This window comes from Macaca fascicularis, chromosome 14, assembly GCF_037993035.2.
Source record: "Macaca fascicularis isolate 582-1 chromosome 14, T2T-MFA8v1.1".
Taxonomy (NCBI): Eukaryota; Metazoa; Chordata; class Mammalia; order Primates; family Cercopithecidae; genus Macaca; species Macaca fascicularis.
The window spans coordinates 59,572,409-59,593,707 of NC_088388.1; the positions used below are offsets into that span (position 1 = coordinate 59,572,409).

Consider the following 21,299-nt stretch of genomic DNA (forward strand, 5'->3'; position numbering starts at 1 on the left):
TTCCTACCAAATCACATATCTGTCATTACCTACCAGGTAAAGGACTTGCGTAAGAGGCAATACTTAAAGAATGGAATGAACTGGAGCTGTTGCCAGAGAACACAGTGATGGTGCCAGGTACCCAGTGTCATCGTCTCGCTACCTTCTACAGGATGTACGTGCAAGATCCCAAAGGGAGAGAAGATGTAGTGCTCGGCATTCACCTTGTCGGGTGGCACCACCATCAGGCTGTAAGGCCTTTAAAAAAAAAGAGCTCTGATCAGTGAAGGCCCTGGTAACTTGGTCAGACTTTAAGAGACCAAAGGAGGATAGAGGAGATAAAAAGGGAAACAGGAAGGCAGGCAGAAGAAAGGAGAAAAAGGGGGAAAGAGAACAGAATGATTTTTAAACTAGAAAGATGAAACAAATATTATTAAGAAACCGAAGCCAAAGGTAGCCAGGAAGAAAGAAAAAGGCACCTAGCCAGTTCCAAGAAATTAATATCTTCACACGCAGATATCTTACATCCCATCAAATCTAAGACACTGTCCACCATAAGCTGCAGCATTGTCTTATGAAATGCTAAGATAAAAATGCTTCTAATAAGATATTCCATCAATTTGTAAGATGCATCCAATTTTAGAGATGATAAATGTGAAAAATTCTCATTTCTAGAAATGATAAAATACATACATACTTGGGTACTGAAAGACATGCAGAGATAATCAGAATGTTATTTGGTGGAGTAACCAAGATTGGAGAAAAGCAGAGGAAGACTAGAAAATTAGAAACAGGCAAATAAAGAGGAAAATTGCAACCTAGTTAACTAGATAAGTACCTTCAGAGCCATCTTAAAAATCTTAGTTGGTCTTGGGTTCTCTTACTTCAGCAAAATGCACCTATATCCCACATTAAATGCAATATATATGTAGTGATATAATAGGTGTATCTAGTTACAGTAGGCCAGTTAGCATAATGCTATGTTTAGATACATTTAATAAAGCATTTATTTTTATTTTTCTGTTTTCTTTATATAACTCAGAGCCAGCAATATTTTTAAGTATTACATATATTTTTAGCACTTTAAAAGCTGTATCATAGGTCCTATAATGCCTAAGAGATAAAATAGCCCTCCTCTATCTCTTATCTCTCTCAACTTTCTAGAAAACATTGTTAAGCAAGTGACTTAAGTACATTTTAGATAGATACCAGAATGGACACGCTAAGTCAAGTCATATTAAAACCTTGCTTTGTTTTTGACAAAGTTACTAAAGTGTCTCAAGTATAGTACTAATATCCCCAAATTACAGTTAGGAAAACTGAAACAAAGAGAAATTAAAGCTTTGCCCAAGACAGTTAAGGGAACAATACAGGATTTAAAACCAAAGTTACCTGACTCATGTCCCTCCTTTAATCAGTGGGCCATTTAGCTTCCCACAGTGAGGCTGCCTATGTTAACTGAGCCCTGGCTCTTCCCAAGAGGTATTTCCTTTTCCTATGACCTATTTAATGGAGGCTGCTGTTTCTGTGTAGGGCCAGGAGTTACGGAGTACCCTTCTCATTCGCAATGGCCACTACTCCTTTGGAGGAAATTCACTCATTCTACAAATGTTTAATAAGGCAAGCAGTGTGTAAGCCACTGAGGATACATCAGTGTTCAAGAAAAATTCACTCCCTGCCTTTATGGAACTTAGTTAAACCATTTATCAAGTTGTACCTCTGTTCAAGTATTGTGGTCAGCGATGGGGACATAAAGATGACTTCTATATAGTCCTTGTCCTCGAAGGGCTCAGAATCAACTGGCATATGACATGATACTAGAGAGCAGATGGGGGAAATCAGTATCTTCCTGAGTCCCAGACCCAAACATTCAGCTGCTTCCACAACATCTCAAACTCCGTCTTGCTTGCATCTGAAACTCACCAAGTTCTGTACTAAACTCAGTATCTACTCCCACCAAATCTTTCCCTAATCTGGGCAATTAGTTCACTCATTCATTCAACAAATATTACTGAGTATCTACTCTATGCCAGACTGTTCTAAGCCCTGAGGATACATCATTAAACACAACAAACCCAAACCCCTCCCCAATGGAGCTCTCATTCTACTAGAGAAGATGATAAACATCATTAACAACAGGGAGGGGGGAAAAGAGCAGGCAAAGGGAGATTGGCGGTGCCAGGGGAGAAGTGTAATTTTAAATGGGGTGGGTAAGGGTGGGGAAGTGACAGCTGAGCAAAGACTCAAGGAATAAAGGAGGTAAAGGAATAAATTCCTAAATGTAAATCAAACACTGGAGAAAATGCAATTAAAATTTTGATAAATTCAAACACATTTAAAAAACCTATTACATAGCAAATAAAGAAATAAAATGAAACAAGTGAAAAAGTTATTTCTATTGATGGTGCACTAGAAATTTGGACCAACATTCCCACTTGAGAACAACTAGAAAAACTAGGCCAACTATCTGGATAACATATGAAACTGGATAATACATGAAATATAATATCTGTATAACACATCAGAGAACCCAAAAATGTAATCCCCCAGGCTTCAGGTTGAGACCCCAAATGGCTACAACACATGAGTAAAGTGGAACCAGAAATATACCTCCTCCTTGGTATGGGGCCTGAACTACAACTTTTGCTCGTTTAGTTCCCTGAGTCTGTTGAAAGCTTGGCTCCTCTTTTCAGTATCTCAGGAATGTATAGTAAAATTGACATTTAACTACCTTTATATTGAGAGGAATTGAGAGGAGCCTCTGTCTGGGGAAAAGCAGCACCAAATGCTGAACTCATTGCAATGGGTTTCCTTCTTTGGCAGATCCTGGCCCTGTAATCATCCATTGCCTTTTTAGTTCTCTTGTCAATAGTTTCTTGTCTCTTTATGTGCCTAATTGTCTTTGATCGTGATGCTTCTTTGATTATAAAAGATGCTAATAGTTTAAAGCCCTATGCTTGTCATTTCCTTTCTGTAAGCTCTCCACTATGATTTGTAGGCATTCCATCTCACATTGTCACCATTACTATCATTACAGCCATGACAGTCAAGTGTAGCAGCCACTAGGTGTATCACATTCAACCACAAGTGATATAATTTAATTAATTGTGATGCCACTATGTGTCATGGATTACTAGTATCCTATTTCCCATTAGCAAGGAATTCAATACTGTTTTAGGCCAAGGACATTACCAAATCAAAGAAGATCCTATATTAGAGGCTAGTTTCCTGGGGCCACTCATAATACCAGATACTGTGTTAGCCACGGTCCAGGCAGTAAAACAGAAACCATACTAGGCATTTCAACAAAGTGAATTTAATAAAGAGAATGTGTTTTTGAAAAGATGTCGAAGCCAGGCGCGGTGGGTCATGCCTGTAATCTCAGCACTTTGGGAGGCCAAGGTGGGTGGATCACTTGAAGCCAGGAGTTTGAGACCAGCTTGGCCAATATGGTGAAACCCTGACTCTACTAAAAATACACAAATTAGCCAGGCATATTAGCAGGTGCCTGTAATCCCAGCTACTTGGGAGGCTGTGGCAGGAGAATCACTTGAACTTGGGAGGTGGAGATTAAAGTGAGCCAAGATCGCCATGGCACTCCAGCCTAGGCGACAGAGCGAGACTCCATTTAAAAAAAACAAAAAACAAAAAAACAGCTCCAGAACTAGAGGAACAAATGGAAGAGGTTCGGGTTATTAGAAGCTATGAGATTGGAGGAGGGGCCTTGCAGAGTTGAGACTCAAAACTCTGAATGCGGCTGGGTGCAATGGCTCATGCCTGTAATCCCAGCACTTTGGGAGACTGAGAAGGGAGGATAGCTTGAACTCAGGAGTTCGAGACCAGCCTGAGCAACAAAGTGAGATCCCATATCTACAAAAAATTTAAAAATTAGCCAGGCATGGTGGTGGGCACCTGTGGTCCCAGTCACATGGGAGGCTGAGGTGGGAGGATCACTTGAGCCCAGAAGGTGGAGGCTGCAGCAAGCTGTGTTCCTGCCACTGCACTCCAGCCGGGGCAACAGAGCAAGACTGTCTAAAAAAAGAAAACAACAACAACAAAAAGAACTCTGAAGGAAAGGGGCTACCAGCTGGTGTTGGTACCTCTCAGCGTTATGAAAAGGCTGATTCAGACAGTGCTGGCTCGGCCAGGCACGGTGGCTCACACCTGTAATCCCAGCACTTTGAGAGGCTGAGGCGGGTGGATCACTTGAGGTCAGGAATTCAAGACCAGCCTGACCAACATGATGAAATCCTGTCTCTACTAAAAATACAAAATTAGCCAGGTGTGGTAGCACATGACTGTAATCCCAGCTACTTCAGAGGCCGAGGCAGGAGAATCGCTTGAACCAGGGAGGTAGAGGTTGCTGTGAGCTGAGATCGTGCCATTGCACTCCAGCCTGGGCAACAAGAGTAAGCTCTCTCTCAAAAAAGAAAAAAGAAAGTGCTGATGCCAGGGTGAAAGACCATTGCTGAGGCGATGATGGCAGAAAGAGCAAGCAAACGAAGCAGCAAGTCCCTTCCCCTCTTATCTTGCTGTCCAGTCTCCTAGCACTCTCCATTAATCAAACCTAATAGGAGGCCAGCTGAAAAAAGAGAAAAAGTTTGCAGAATCTCAGCCTCAGTATCACAAAGCAGAGAGGGAGGAGAATTAGAATCAACAGACAATCAGTTAATAACTGACAGATGCTCTCAGTGAACATTTATTAAATGAATTGATCAGTAAATGAATGAATGATATTGATCATTAGTGCTACCTAAGTTCAAGAGATCAGTGTGTGCAGGAAATAAGGTTCTTTGGGAGACTGTATTAGATACTGCTTAAAAGCATAAACTTTTGAATTAAGATAGTCCTAGGTTTAAATCCTAGTTACACCACTTATTATGTAGCTTTGGATAAATTACTCAACCTCTCTTATGTATCAGTCCACTCATCTCATATACCGAAATAATAATAGCACCTACCTGGTAGATGAGGATTAGGTAACCCATGTCATAAGTTTATTAGCACAGTGCCTAATATATTGAAGAGCCTGGTTAAAGGCAATTACTACAATTATTTCTGGGAGCAGATAGACTTGAATAGGGCTTTTAAAAATAGGTGAGATTTGAGCTGGGCATGGTGGCTGATGCCTGTAATTCTGGCAATTTGGGAGGCTGAGGCTTGAACCCAGGAGTTTCAGACCAGCCTGACAACATAGTGAGACCTCATTCTACAAAAAATAAATTTTAGAAAACTGGCCGAGTGTGGTGACTCATGCCTATAATCCCAGCTACTCAGGAGGCTGAGTGAAAGGATTGCTTGAGCCAGAGAGATTGAGACTGCAGTGAGCCATGATTGCGCCACTGCACTCCAGCCTGGGTGACAGAGTGAGCCCTTGCTTCAAAATAATAACAAGAAGAATAAATTTTTAAAAGTAGGTGTGATTTGGATCTAATGAGAGGAAGTGAATAAATGCCTCTTGAGTCATGGGGAAGGAAGAGACCTGTTTTTACAGCCACATAGATAAATTAGAACCAGGAGGTAGAAGTTAAAAGAACACAGACTTTGATTCAGTCTAAGGAACAAGATGCCTGGAAAAAAATTTTCCTGACACTGCAAAGATTTAAACAAACACATGATTCTTCCATTGGAGTTGGAAGAGATCACCATAAAATTTACTTCTGAGGCTATGAACAAATGTTTCTATCATTCTAGGATAGAATAAAGAAGAGCAAAATATGAGAAAAGGATATGTAAGACAAAAGTCTGCAAAAGCAAAAGGGAGTGAAGGGGAGGTAGAGAGTGGAAAGGAGGAGGAGGCTGAGGAGAAGGGAAGAGAGAGGGACACTGGAGTCAGAGGAGGAGTATGTGGAGAAAGGACAGGGAGAGGGGTGCACACGCGGAGAAAGAGGAGGCGGAAGATAGCACAGAAGGAAACCAGGCAGTGGGAGGAGAAGGGGCCTGGACATAGGCTCTCACCTAAAGTACCGGCTGGGAGCCACATTGAGATAGAGGAAATGGATCTTCTTCAGGTATCTCTCTGTCTTCAGAGCAGTCATCACCTGGCTACCCAGGAAGGAAGTCTCAGGTGAGAAGCCAGTGCTGCTCTTTTGGAGGGTCTTTTCCCTGGGAACTTCATAGTCAAGCTGAGACCTGTATGACAAAAAGTCAGGAGAGAAAAGGCAGAGCAAAAAGGTCAAGTACCTTAGAGGGAGGCCTTGCCACTGTTGACTAGTGAAAGGAGGAGCTAGATCAGGTGCCTGAGGAGACCTGACATGGCATTGTCAGAGCCTGACTACCATCTATATTCAAAGATACCACATACTGGGCAAATATAGTGTATTATGCAACACAGTTAGGCAACAATATTGACACAAACATGTGTGTGAGCAAACTCTCCCTTTCTGATAAACAAATAATCATTCTGGATTGATTGTAATTACCGTGAAGTCAGTATTACACAATACTGTGTACAAATAATGGGAAGACTTTATTTTCACAACTCATTGCTACGTAAGTCCACAGTACTGGACTTCCCCTCCCAGCTCAACCTTCTTAGCCTTTCAGATCTAATAGTCTATCTTTGATTCCATTATACGTGCTTTCCAACCCTGAATGATCTCCATGCCTGTTACATTTTCTGCTCTTCCCCCACCATCACCCAACCTCTAGCTTCACATTCTTTCCTTTCCTGCCAAGATCTAATGGTGGCCCCCTCAAGCCTGCACCAATACGCTCATCCTCTTACTCTTCTGCATTCTGGTCAAGAAAATTGGTATGGAAATTAGTTACCAATAACTCAAAAGGGAATGACTAATAATTTTTAGTCGGGGTGACCTGAGAGCGCACACAAAAAAACTCGGGAATGATTTAACTTAGACTTAGCCAGTCAGAATATACCAGTATCATTAACTGACTCAAACTTAGATCAACACAAATTTCCCCAGGGATAACACTGCAATCCTATTCTAGAATTCATATCAACAATATGGTTTATAACCTTTATAAATATGTCCTTGATGAACTGTTGTGTTAGATCAGGACATCTTAAATGGTATAATTGCTCTTATAGGTTCATTTTCTCAGCAAAGTCCTATATGATATGGTATATTCAGAAGATCATAAAACCAAGGACATTTGCTCCTCTACAGGTTCCTGGTGTCCAATCAGTTGTGGGCTCATTCTGCTCTGATGTCTTCACACAAGTCCTCAGGCAGCTACCTCTTTCAGGCCTCTCAAACTGCTATCCCTAACCCCATGCAAGCCCTGCTGAGCTCCCAGTTCCATCCCATTCTCTGTCTCCTTCCCTGTCTGGAGAAAGCTGAAGTTTTTAGCCATTAGCCAATTCCCTCAACTTCAGTTGCCTTCCCACACACTTATCTGTCCCCCAATTTCAGAGGAAGAAGTATCCTTTCTTCTCTGTAAGATTGATTCCTCCATCAGTGCTCTGGATCCTATTTTTAATCTACTCTTCTTGTTACCTTAATCTATTCGTTTAGTCTATGAATATTTATTGAGCACCTACTTTTCAAGCACCATGTTAAGGGCTATCAACATCTCTCCATTAAAAAAAAAAAAAAAAAAAAAAAATTCCTACCCAGACACCAAAATTCTTTCAAGTTGCTGCCCTGCTATTTGTCTTTTTCCTTCAAGCTAAGCTTCACAAAAAAATTGTAAAATGCGATTTCCACTTCATCTTCCATTCACTCCTCAATGCACCACAATCTAGCTTCCTCCCCACAAAACTTAACCTCTTCCTTGTTACTACAGCCAATGAACATTTTCATTCTTCTTACTTGTCTCATTTAACATGTAATACTACTGACTGCTCCCTCCTCCTTGAAACTCTGTTTCACCTTCTAACCTGCGACAATGTTTTTGTTAATCTAATCTAGACCTGAACACTTCCCACAGGTACTTTCCCCTAACTACACACACATTCTCTCTCTCTCTCTCTCTCTCTCTCTCTCTCTCTCTCTCTCTCCCCACCCCACCCCCAGAGGAGCAGCCAGGCAAAAGACAGTATTCTTTCGTTTTATAGCACTTGTTACAATTTGTAATTATATTTTACTTGTTATCAACTTAACTATCTCTCCCTAACTAAACTGTAATACCTCAAGGGAAGGGATTGAGTCTGTCTCATTCACTTCTGTATCCCTAGAATCTTACAGTTCCTAATAAATGTAGCTATCCAACACTTATTAAATGAATGAATGCCTGGGAAGCCACTCCTGGAGAACATAATGCAAATGAAGCCATATTAGCTAGACCTTAGAGGTTTACTGCCAGGTTCAAAGGTAGGACAAAGAACTTGATCCCTTCCCAACATCTCAGCCCATGCCAATTCAGTTAAGTTCCCCTAGGAAACGAAACTTGTACTCAGGGCACAGGGCAGCTCTTTGAAAAAGGAAAAGATTCTGATAGGCCTACCATAAATTTGTGGCATTGGCCACCTTCCATCAGCACCCCAGGAGCCTACCTATCTATCCAACATTAGGCTTTAATGGAAAGACTTCACCCAGCCATAAACTTACAGCAAAAACTGCGGAAGTCAAGCTCAATTAAAGGTAAAACTAGCCTTCTTCCCAAACAGTAAATGTGCCACAGACAGCTGCAAAGCATTGTCTAGAAAATGAGGTCAGAGGACAAGAAGAATTCCAAGACTAAAGTTAAAGAACTCTCTTGGGCGCGGTGGCTTATGCCTGTAATCCCAGCATTTTGGGAGGCCAAGGTGGGCAGATCACTTGAGACCAGGAGTTGGAAACCTAGCCTGGCCAACATGGCGAAACACTGTCTCTACCCAAAATACAAAAATTAGCCGGGCATGGTGGCATGAGCCTGTAATCCCAGCTACTCGGGAGGCTGAGGCAAAAGAATCACTTGAACCTGTGAGGCAGAGGTTGCAGTGAGCCAAGATCAGGCCACTGCACTCTAGCCTGGGCGACAGAGTGAGACTGTTTCAAAAAAAAAAAAATATCTACAGTTAAAGAACGCTGAGAAGAGAAGGTCTCTGTAAGCATTCTGAAATCCTGTAGAGAGCTCTGCCAGCCAGATATTTTTAAAAAGAAAAAAACAGGGCTGGGCGCAGTGACTTACGCCTGTAATCCCAGCACTTTGGGAGGCAGAGGTGGGCGGATTATGAGGTCAGGAATTTGAGACCAGCCTGGCCAACATAGTGAAACTCCGTCTCTACTAAAAATACAAAAATTAGCTGAGTATGGTGGCACATGCCTGTAGTCCCAGCTACTCAGGAGGCTGAGGCAGGAGAATCACTTGAACCCGGGAGGCGGAGGTTGCGGTGAGCCGAGACCACACCATTGCACACCAGCCTGGGCAACAGAGTGAGACTCCATCTCAAAAAAAAAGAAACAAAAGAAAAAAATATCAGTCAAGGCACCAGGGTGCCCACATTGGCAGGACAAGAAGACTCTGGAAGGGTCAAAATGAAATTCTATCCAGTAGTGCTGCCAACTCCACTCTGCCTTGGAGCTGTTTTAACTCACATACATGTGGTAAGGACAGTCAGACATGCATTCCCTAGGGGTACCTTGAGGGAAAGACCCAGCATCCAGGAATCAACTCACGGTAGGCCTGGGCAATGTTAAGTGATTATGAATGAATTACAGAAAAAGAATTAAGGAGACTTCTGGCATCATCTAAGAAAGAAGCCTGGAAACTGAAAAGTGAAGCTGTTATTCTAAAGCTTTGGCTGCCTCATAGCTGACTTCTGATTTTCATTAATTTCTGTATTTCTCCATGGGGATTAACACTAACACCACTGGGTTTATTTTGCAGAGAAAAAGGAAGAGGAAAGTAGCCTCACACTAGCTTTGCGTGGAGTTGGGTTAATCCCCTATGATCAACAGAGAGCTGGATCTAAATTTCCAAGTGACCCTACAGGCACCCATAAAACAGCTCCTTTTTCTCCTCTGCTCAAAGCCCTAGACTGAGTCCCTCACTTACCTGGTCTCTTTTCTTCCAACAGGCTCCTCCTCTGCATTGTCAGTGTCACTGCTTTCATACTGTACAGGGATGTCCGTTGCCAGTGCCAAGGGAAGGAGACTAAGTCCATCCAGCCACACAGCCTCTTCTAGGGCCACCTGAGCACCAACAATGCCCAGGCAGCGCTGTAGCTCGGGTAGTGTCAATGGTCGCAGCCAGGTGGCCAGCTCCTCCTTTACTTGCTGCCTACTCCACCGGGCCTGCACAAAAGGGCAAGCTGGGCATGGGGGCCTGTGATGGAGCCTCTGCTTCTGGGGACAGCAGTCAGCATGGGAAGCACTGTCTAACAAAGAGCTGTCTGGAGGAAAGGCCTGGTTAATGGCACCTAGAAGGTCCAGATGGAGGTGGGTTTGGACCCAGGGTGCCCAGCAGTACAGCTGCTCCAGGAAGGGCAGCAAATCAAGGTGGCCAACTAGCAACTCACGATATGGAGGCAGCAGACCCAGTACTGCATGCAGATAGCGCCAAGCTGCAGGGCTACTGTCCTGCAACACAGCTGAGAACAGAGTTCGGAGCTCAGCTAGCAGGAGTTCCAGCACTGTGGGCTGCTCTGACTCAGTCGCTGGCTTCACGAACTGCCTCTGTTTCTGCTGACAGGCCAAGGGCTCTTCTTTGCTGTCCAAGACACATATGGAGTGCCAAGACTTAAGGGCATCAGATGATGTCTCATCAGAAGACAAACCTACCCTCTTCTCCTCTGGGACCATGAGGAGCTGGGCATTCAACTGCTGCCGAAGTGACCTTGCCCACAGCTCAGGCTCCAACTGCCAGTTCCAGGATGCCAGATGCCGGGCCTCACCTGTATGGGCCAGCCCAGGAGAGGGGCCAGAGAAGGGACCTCAGGTTCTGGGCAGGGGATGGTCAGAGTCAATGGGGTTAGGAGGAAGAAAAGACCTGGGACAGGGAAATAGATGGAGCTACAGAGCAGAGCCAGACCAGCAGAGAGCCTTTCCTGAGACCCTCAGGCCCTCCCTACTGCTTCCCCAAAGACTCTGGTAAGGAGCAGGCCTAAGAAAGAGGTGAGAGCCCTCCTGGCAGAAGAGTTCCTTCTTACCTCCCAATACCCTGTCCCCCTCACCTGGCCTAGGGGATTTAGGAGGCAAGGCAAGGGAAGAGAGCCCGATCTTCTGATGAGGTTTCATGGAAGAGTGCCTGCTGAAGCAGTGAATGAACTTAGACTTGAGTTCCAGTCCGAGGCTCACCCTAATCATAGCCACCCATACACGGAGAGACTGGCACACACACGTGCAATCACCTGAAAAGGCAAACTGACACACCCACAGAGCTCACTCTGAACCTCAGTCACAGCAGGAAATCTGCACTCCAGCTGGCGATCGCCTGAAAAACGGGTTAACAGGTCGTCACTCAGAGGCAGCAAAGCCCCAGTCCCATGACGTCTTCGCCCACAGGCTAAGGAGGTCGTGAAGACAGAAAGCCAAGGAGCAGGCAAGGCAAATGACGGTCAGGATGCGGGTAGGGGAAGACGTTAAGAAGGGGCAAAGGAGGGGGGCTGGGAACGCGGGGAAGAGGAGGCGGACTCTGTGGGAGGGGGTCCTGAGCGCAGGGGCGAGAGCGGGTCCTGGGGAACAAAGAGAAACGGATCCCGAGCCGAGGACTCACCCCGCAGCTCCACCCGCACCCAGCAGTTAGAACCGTTACAAGATCCCAGAAGGACTGAGTCTTTACCAGGAGCATCCGGGGGAGCCAGAAAGAGGAGGGGCCAGGGTCCGATATGGGCGGGGCCGAGAGGGGAGAGCCCGAGCCAGGAGGGGCCGAACCAGGCCGAACCTGTGGGCTGAGGCTTGCCTGGGACAGGGACCTGCAGGGGACCAGGCCGGGTCTGAACGTGCAGCACAATTGACTCAGGAGACTAGCAATCCAGAGGGTGTCGTAAGCAGGTGTTTATATCCATACAGTGTCTAAACTAGTGCCAGGTCTTTGGTATGTCTTTGGTACTTCCCCATCCCCACCCCCAACGTATCCATCTACCCTATCCCACCTCCCCACAAGAAGCCCGAATAAAACAAAATCCTTGATCTCAAGGAGTTCAACATCTATTTGGCACGGGGGGAGGGATTTTTGGGGGGAGAGCTTATGTAGGGGCTGATTTTTAAAAATTAAGTTGAATGAGGCCGGGCGCGGTGGCTCACACCTGTAATCCCAGCACTTTGGGAGGCCGAGGCGGGTGGATCACGAGGTCAGGAGATCGAGACCATCCTGGCTAACACGGTGAAACCCCGTCTCCACTAAAAATACAAAAAAATTAGCCGGGCGTGGTGGCGGGCACCTATAGTCCCAGTTACTCCGGGAGGCTGAGGCAGGAGAATGGCGTGAACCCGGAAGGTGAGATCGCCCCACTGCACTCCAGCCTGAGCGACTGAGTAAGACTCCGTCTCAAAAAAAAAAAAAAAAAAAAAAAAAAAAGTGAATGATTAAAATAAAAAAAACAAATTCAGCCCCACCTCTCCTCTGAAATCCAGATTAGTATATCCAACTGCCTACTTAATGTCTCCACTTGGAGAGCTTATAGGTATCTCAAACTTCAAATGTCCAAAAGCAGGCTCCTAACCACCCTCTCCCCACCAAAGAAACGCTGCTTCTTTCACTGTCTTTCCCACCTCAGTCAATGGCAAATCCATCCTTTCTGGTTTCTTACATCAAAACCCTGGAGTCAGCTTTGAGACCTCTTCCAAACCCCTTCTCTACCCCTCTTTCTCTCTCTCTCTCTCTCTCTCTCTCTCTCTCCATAAGTAATCCTTCAGGAAATTCTGTTGGTTGTACCTTCGGAATATATCCAGAATCCAACTATTTCCCACCATCTTAAGTATGACAACCTTGGTCTATGCTGCTATCATTTCTCACCTGGGTTTTCCACAGCCTTCGAACTGTTCTCCTTGCCTCAAACCCTTCTCATGCTTCTCATCATTGCCCCTATAATCTATTCTTTTTAGAGCAGCCAGTGATCCTTTTCAAATATAGGCCGATCCTATGACTCCTCTGCTCAAAGCTCACTAATGCCCCCTTATCTAATTCCTTCAACTGAAGGCCAAAGTCCTATCATGGCCTACAAATTGCTGATAACTGCCTGCTACCTCTATAGCCTTCTCTTTCCATATTCACACTCTACTACCGCTGTGCCTGCATCACACCAGACATACTCCCACCTCACAGACTACACACATGCTGTGCTGTCTGCTTATGTATCAGTTTGGAGATACACAAGTTATGATTGTTATTTTTTTGTGGAGACAGAAAATGTCTCTATGTTGCCCAGGCTGGTCTCGAGCCCTGGCCTCTAGCAATCCTCCCACCTCAGCCCCCTAAAGTGCTGGGATTACAGGTGCAAGCTATCATGCTTGGCTGTGATGGTTCATTTTATTTGTCAACTTGACTGAGCTAAGAGATGCTCAGATAGCTGGTAAAGCATTATTTCTGGGTGTGTCTTTGAGGGTATTCCTGGAAGAGATTAGTATTTGAATAGGTAGACTAAGTAAAGATCATCCTCACCAATGTGGATGGACATTGTACAATCTGTTGCCTAAACAGAATTTAAACAGACAGCTGGTGGATTTGCTGTTTTAGCTGAGACATTCATCTTCAGTCCGTGGACATCAGTGCTCCTGCTTCTCAGGCCTTCAAACTTGGACTGAATTACACCACCAGATTTCCTGGTTCTCTAGTTTGTAGACAGCAGATTGTGGGACTTCTCAGCCTATCAGTTCTGTTTCTCTGGAGAACCCTCACTAATACACAAGCTTTCTGGAGCTGCGTAACAAGTTATAACAAACTAAGCAGCTTAAAAACAACAGCTACTTAGTATCTCACAGTTCTGTAGATCAGATGTCCAGCATGACTTGACTGGATTCTCTGCTCAGGGTATCATAAGCCTGAAGTCAAGATGTTGACCGGGCTACTCATCTGGTGGCTCTAGCGGGTGGGGGGCATGGGGGTATCCACTTCCAAGCTCTTATGGTTGTTGGCAAGATTCGGTTCCTTGCAGTTGTAAGACTGATGTCCCTGTTTTCTTCATGGCCATTAGCCAGGAGCCACTCTCAGGTCCTAGGGGCCACCTGTCTTCCTTGACATGTGGTTCCTCCATTTTCAAGCCAACAATAGTGCCTCAAACCCTTCTTATGCTTCACACTTTTCTGATGTCCCCTTCTGTAACCATAAAGAAAACACTCTGCTTTTAAAGGGCTCATGTGGCTCATGTGATTAGATCAGGCCCACCCAGACAATCGCTCTTACAGTCAACTATGCCATATATTATAATCTAATCATGTAAGTAAAATTTGTCATATTCACAGTCCCATGGAATATGCAGGATATACTAGGGAGATATATACTAGAGAGCAGGAAATCTCAGAGACAGTGGTCCCCAACCTTTTTGGCACCATGGACCAGTGTAGTGGAAGACAATTTTTCCACGGACCAGGGGAGGGGTTAATGGTTTTGGGATGATTCAAATGCATTACATTTATTGTGAGCTTTACTTATTTTATTATTGCATTGTAATATATAATAATTATACAACTCACCATAATATAGAATCATTGGGAGCCCTGAGCTTGTTTTCCTGCAACTAGATAATCCCATCTGGAGGTGATGGGAGACAGTGACAGATCATCAGGCATTAGATTCTCATAAGGAGCATGCCACCTAGCATGTGCCATTCACAATAGGGTTCATGCTCCTATGAGAATCTAATGCCACCACTGATCTGACAAGAGGCAGAGCTCAGGTAATAATGTGAGTGATGGAGAGTGGCTGTAAATACAGATGAAGCTTCATTCGCTCACCCACCACTCACCTCCTGCTATGTAGCCTGGTTCCAAACAGGCCATGACTGGTACCAGTCTGTGGCCTGGGGGTTGGGGACCCCGATCTAAAACTTCTACCTACCACACAAATGCTGTAATAAAAAGACCCAAAATATCATGGCTTAAACATGATAGGTTTTTTCTCTCATATAACCATCCAAATATAAATACTCTGAGGCTACCATGGTAGCCTTTAGTTGTTCTGCCTTCTCGAAGGAAGTAGTTCTCATCTTTAAGGTCCAAAGTAATTTACCACCATGTGCCGGGTCCCATCCCAACTAGTGAGATGGAGGGAAAAGGAAAGGAGAAGGCATACCCTTTCTTTTAAGGGCACAGCCTGGCAACTGCATACATCAATCACATGACCAAACCTAGCTGTAAGGAAAGCTACAAAATCTAATCTTTATTTTCAGTGGTCATATGCCAAAAGAAAATTTAGAGGTTCTTTTCGTAAAGAAAGAGGGAGACAGTGGATACTAGGGGACCACTAGTGGCTTACACAACTAGTTGAACAGTAGAAGAGTGAACACTTCTTCAAGATGCTCTCAAGGCTTACTCTTTCATTTTAATTCTCTGCTCAAATGTCACCTTATTAGTGAGTTCTTCCCTAACTGCCCAATAGAAAATAGCAACTCTCTCCCCAACATTCTTATCCTCTTTATCTGCATTACTTCTCTCCATAGCACTTATTACCATTTCATATAAACACTTATTTATTTCCTATTTCCCCTAACTAGAAACATAAGCTCCATGGTAGCAGAGATTCTGATTGCTGCCTACTCTATCCCCAGCTCCTATACTAGGCACCATGAGTACGTGATCAGAAAATATTCGTGGAAAAAAATACATGAATGTATAACAATCTTCATTTGTGAGTAAGAAGATAGGCTCTGGAATCAGACTGCCTGGATTGAAATCCTAACTTCATCACTTAGTAGTCATGGGATATTTTACCTCAGTTTCACTTTTTGAAAATGAAGATAATAATGTCTACCTTATAGTATTGTTGTGAGGATTAAGTGAATTAATGCACACAAAATGCTTTAGAATAGAGCCTGGTAAGTAGTTGACATTTGATATAATTGTTAAGTGTTTGATTGTTATTCATTTTGACATAACCGTGAACAAGACAAAGGATTCAGTGAGGGCATGAATAAAGAGCATGGACAATTCTTTCATAAAAGGGCAAGGAGGAGTACCTGAGTCACAATAGGCCTGAAACAAGAAAAAGGTGGGTGCAGTGGCTCATTCCTGTAATCCCAAAACTTTGGGAGACTGAGGTAGAAGGATCACTTGAGCCCAGGAGGTTAAAGCTGCAGTGAGCCGTGATCACACCACTGCACTCCAGCCTGAGCGACAGAGCAAGACCCTGTCTCAAAAAACAAAAACAACAACAACAAAACAAAATCAAAGCTCTTCAGACAAAGACAGAAAGGATTTCTGTTCCGTAAGCTCTGCTGAACCCTCAACACTGCCTAAAACTCTGTTTCTTTTGTCAGTTCACTCCTCCATTCTGGGCAATGAGTATTTCAAACCTCTTGTACTCTCTCATCTTCCATTTCCTTCTGCTTTATTCTCAGATGATGACTTTATCTTCTATTTGAAAAAAGGAGATGCTGTATTATCAATCAGCATTCTCCAGAGAAGCAGAATCAATAATATGCATTCATATAAAGAGATATATTTTAAGAAATTGGCTAACACATGTGTGGGGGCTGGTAAGTGTCCAAAATCTGTAGGGCAGGCTGGCATGATAGAAACTCATGCAGAAGTTAATGATGCAGCCTTATTGTTTCCTCTTAATTTTTTTAAATTTTTACTTTTTTAGAGACAAAACCTCACTCTGTTGCCCAGGCTGGAGTGCAGATCATAGCTCAGTGAAACGTTGAACTCCTGAACTCAAGCAATCTTTCCATCTTGGTCTCCCAAAGCATTCGGATTACAAGTGTGAACCACTGCACCTGGCCTGATGCTGGAGTCTTGAGGCAGAATTTCTTCTTCTCTGGGAAACCTCAGTTTTACTCTGAAGGCTTTCAACTGACCCACATTATCCAGAGTAATCTCCTTTATTTAAAGTCAACTAAGTGTAGATGTTAGCCATACCTATAAAAATGCCTTCACAGTAACACCCAAATTAGTGTTTGATTAAATAACTGGGTACTATAGCCTAGCCAAGTTGACACACAAAACTAACCATCACATGCTATTTAAAAGGAATTCTCAGGGCCGGGTGTGGTGGCTCACACCTGTAATCCCAGCACTTTGGGAGGCCGAGGCAGGCGGATCATGAAGTCAGGAGATTGAGACCATCCTGGCTAACACAGTGAAACCCCATCTCTACTAAAAATACAAAAAATTAGCCGGGCATGGTGGCCGGTGCCTGTAGTTCTAGCTACTCAGGAGGCTGAGGCAGGAGAATGGTGTGAACCTGGGAGGCGGAGCTTGCAGTGAGCAGAGATGGCGCCACTGCGCTCCAGCCTGGGCGACAGAGTGAGATTCTGTCTTAAAATAAAATAAAATAAAATAAAATAAAATAAGATAAAATAAAATAAATAAAATAAAAGGAATTCTCGCAATCTCCAAATGCCAAATTTTAAAAACATTTAGATCTGCTCTTATCCATTCCTCCCTCCTTCCTGTTACCAATTAGAGATGCTCTTTCTCTCTCTAAAGGCAAGTTCTATACATTTGTTCTGGGACTATTCTTTCTTGCTTCCTTTCACTCAACAAATATTTACTAAGTGTCAACTGCATCAGGCACTGTTTTCAGTGTTTGGTTGTATCAGTGTACAAAACAATGTTCAGTTATATCAGTGTACAAAACAGAAACAGTGACAAAAATTCCTGAGTTACAGAGCTTACATTCCAGTGGGAGAGACAGATAATAAAGAATAAAATGATACTTTGGAAGGCTGAGGCAGGCAGATCACAAGGTCAGGAGATTGAGACCATTCTGGCTAACACGGTGAAACCTCATCTCTGCTAAAAATACAAAAAACTAGCTGGGTGTGGTGATGGGTGCCTGTAGTCCCAGCTACTTGGGAGGCTAAGGCAGGAGAATCGCTTGAACCTGGGAGATGGAGGTTGTAGTGAGCCGAGATCAAGCCACTGTACTCCAGTCTGGGCAACAGAGCGAGACTTCATCTCAAAAAAAAAAAAAAAAAAAAAAAAAAGAATAAAATGAATAAACTTACATAGCATGTGAGAAGTGATATATGCTATGGAAAAAAACAAAGCAAAGGGAATCAGGAATGTCTAAGGAGAGTATGGGCTACCATTTAAATAGGATAATCAGAGTAAGCCTTAAAAAAAAGGTGACATCTGAGCAAAGACTTGAAGGAAAGGAGGACAGACCTTCTCCCTGTCTTTTGTCTGGTTTGTTTTATTATTTTGAGACAGGGTCTTGCTCTGCCACCCAGGCTGGAGGGCAGTGAGGTGACCACGGCTCACTGTAGCCTCAAATCTCCCGAGGTCAAACAACCCTCACACCTCAGTCTCCTAAGCAGCTGGGACTAGAGGCATGTGCCACCATGCCCAGTATATTTTGGGTTTTGTAATTTTTTTTTTTTTTTTTTTTTGTAGATATGGGGTCTCACTATGTTCCCCAGGCTGCTCTCAAACTCCTGGGCTCAAGCAATCCTCCCGCCTTGGCCTCCCAAAGTGCTGGGATTATAGGTGTGAGTCACCATGACAGGCCTGTCTGGTTAATTTTAATTCATCCTTTGGGTTTCAGCTTCAAAATCACTTCCAGTGAAGCTCTCCTTCATCCCTCAAACAGAAAAAGTTTGCACTACTGTATGTTTCCATTACAAGATACATTTCTTCTTTATAACATTCATCACAGTTGCGATTACTGGTCCTATATTAACCTTCACATAACTACGTTAAGTTCCAAGAGAACACGGATTGAATGTTCTTGTTCAGTTCTGTAGCTGCAGGGCTTATGCTAAAATTGGTAAAACCAGTCACTCAAATATCTGTGGAATATGTGAATATATGATGAATGTGGGGCATACCCAGAAAAGGAAAAACAGAATCTCTATTACATGTAACTAAGCTAATTCCTAACTAATCAAAAGGGGTCCAGACTCAAGACAAAAAGCTATTAGGAAGCACTCTGTTGAGCCTGTGTCTCTGTGCTGGAGGCTGGAGGGACTCCTTTTTTAAAAATTAAATTAAAAAAATGTTAAAGTGTAACAACAACAAAAGCTGTTAGGAGACTGCTGCTGTAATCTGTGTAAGAGCTGATAAAATTTTAAGGGGCCAGGCGCAGTGGCTCACACCTGTAATCCCAGCACTTTGGGAAGCCGAGGCAGGTGGATAACCTGAGGTCAGGAGTTTGAGACCAGCCTGACTAACATGGTGAAACCCCATCTCTACTAAAAATACAAAAAGTAGCTGGGTGTGATGATGGGCACCTGTAATCCCAGCTGCTTGGGAGGCTGAGGCAGGAGACTTGCAAGGCGAGGCAGAGGTTGCAGTGAGCTAAGATAGCATCATTGCACACTAGCCTGGGCAGAGCGAGACTCCACCTAAAAAAAAAAAAGAAAGAAGAGCTGATAAAACTTTGGTTAAGGTAATAACAATGAAGATGGAGAGAAGGAAAAGGGTTCAAGAGATATTTAAGCAGAACTATAGGACTTAGAAATTAGGTGGAAACTATGGAAACTAGAATGGCAGAGTGATTTGCTCCAGATGGGGTCTTTTAGATGTTGACTGATCTGTGACTTTATTAAGTGTAGAAGATACCACCTACTGAGATTTTGGGTGTAAAACATCTTTAAATCATTGACATAACATCAAAGGTTAGATGTGCAGGTTCACTTCTGTCTCTTCTGATAAAAAGCCTTTCTCTTAGTTATATTAATAGTAAATTGAGCTGGGAGGAGATTCAAAGATGTTCATTCAACAAATATTTGTTGAGCACACATTATATGCCAAGCACTGTGATAAGGATACAATGGTGAGCAATACAGTCATGGACTCTGACTTTATGAGGTATATAATGAAACACCGTTAAAAGCACTACACGTCGGCTGCTTGCTTTGCTCCATGCCTCCCCGATGAAGCCCCTGTCATAGCTGCCGCCAAGCCTGCCACCACCACCTCTGAGCAGATGACTGTGCCACCCAAGTATGCCAATCTTGGCAAATCTGCCAGGAATGTCTTCACCAAGGGCTATGGATATGGCCTAATAAAACTTGATTTGAAAACAAAATCTGAGAATGCATTGGAATTTGTAAGCTTAGGCTCAACCAACACTGAAATTCACCAAAGTGACAGGCAGTCTGGAGACCAAGTACAGATGGACTGAATATGGCCTGATGTTTATGAAGTGAAACACACAACACTAGGACTGAGATTACTGTGGAAGATCATCTTGCAAGTAGACTGAAGCTGACCCTCGATTCATCCTTATCACCTAACACTGGGGGAAAATGCTAACATCAACACCAGGTACAAGCAGGAGCACATCAACCTGGACTGTAACCTGGATTTTGACATCACTCGGCCTTCAATCTGGGGCGCTCTGGTGCTGGGTTACAAGGGTGGCTGGCTAGCTACCAGATAAATTTTGAGGCTGCAAAATCCTGAGTGACCCAGAGCAACTTTGCAGTTGGCTACAAGTCTGATGAACTCCAACTTCACACTAATGTGAAAATGGGACAGTTTGGTGGCTCCATTTACCAGAAGGTAAATAACAAGTTGGAGATCACTGTCAATTTTACCTGGACAGCAGGAAACAGTAACACTGATACAGTTTGTCTGTGTCCCCACCCAAATCTAATCTTGAATTATGGTTCCCATAATTCCCATGTGTTGTGGGAGGGACCTGGTGGGAGATAACTGAATCATGGGGGCAGTTTCCCCATACCGTTCTCATGGTAGTGAATGTCTCACGAGATCTGATGGTTTTATAAGGGGAAACTCCTCTCACTTGGCTCTCATTTTCTCTCCTGCCTACCACCATGTAAGATGTGACTTTCACCTTCCACCACAATGGTGAGGCCTCTCCAGCCACGTGGAACTGTGAGTCCATTAAATCTTTTTCTTTATAAAATACCCATTCTCAGGTATATCTTTACCAGCAGTGTGAAAACGGACTAATACAAACACTCACTTTGGAATACCCAAGTATCTGATCAACCCTGACACCTCCTTCTTGGCTAAGTGAACAACTCTCGCCTAATAGGTTTAGAATACACTGAGACCCTAAAGCTAGGTATCAATATGACACTGTCAGCTGTCCTGAATGGCAAGAATAACAATGCCGGTGGTTACACACTAGGTCTGGAACTGAAATTTCGAGCATAAATACTGTACAATTATTTATTTTTACATTATTTTGCAGCAGAGCTACCTTTAGAATTTAGTGTATCTTTTACTGTATGCTTGGGATGCAAGCATTGCTAAATGTTAGACTTCCAGGCTAAGTATGTTAGATTTCCAGGCTAAAGATAATTCAGTTTTAAAATGTTACCCTTTTAGAGATAGAGAAGAAACTCAATTCCAAAAAAC

At 43.6% G+C, this 21,299-nt stretch overlaps 1 protein-coding gene and 1 pseudogene across 3 annotated transcripts in view; one reads left to right on the top strand and one right to left on the bottom strand.

The window, feature by feature from the left end:
• The window catches only part of DNHD1 (dynein heavy chain domain 1), a 74,800-nt gene extending 63,164 nt beyond the window's left edge, over positions 1 to 11,636 (bottom strand). The window contains exons 1-6 of one of the 3 annotated variants that reach the window (XM_074014483.1): positions 11,581 to 11,636; positions 11,216 to 11,298; positions 11,039 to 11,112; positions 9,922 to 10,759; positions 5,938 to 6,111; positions 34 to 237 (exon numbers count right to left, since the gene is read on the bottom strand). In XM_074014483.1, the coding sequence (XP_073870584.1) occupies positions 34 to 237; positions 5,938 to 6,111; positions 9,922 to 10,759; positions 11,039 to 11,102 (1,280 nt within the window). In that variant the 5' untranslated portion in view covers positions 11,103 to 11,112; positions 11,216 to 11,298; positions 11,581 to 11,636. Of the gene's footprint in view, positions 1 to 33; positions 238 to 5,937; positions 6,112 to 9,921; positions 10,760 to 11,038; positions 11,299 to 11,580 lie in introns of all 3 variants that reach the window. The other 2 variants (XM_074014485.1, XM_074014486.1) reach the window with 2 other exon arrangements.
• Positions 11,637 to 19,873: 8,237 nt separating this feature from the next.
• LOC102129613 (non-selective voltage-gated ion channel VDAC1-like) lies at positions 19,874 to 21,095 on the top strand (annotated as a pseudogene).
• Positions 21,096 to 21,299: the final 204 nt, after the last annotated feature.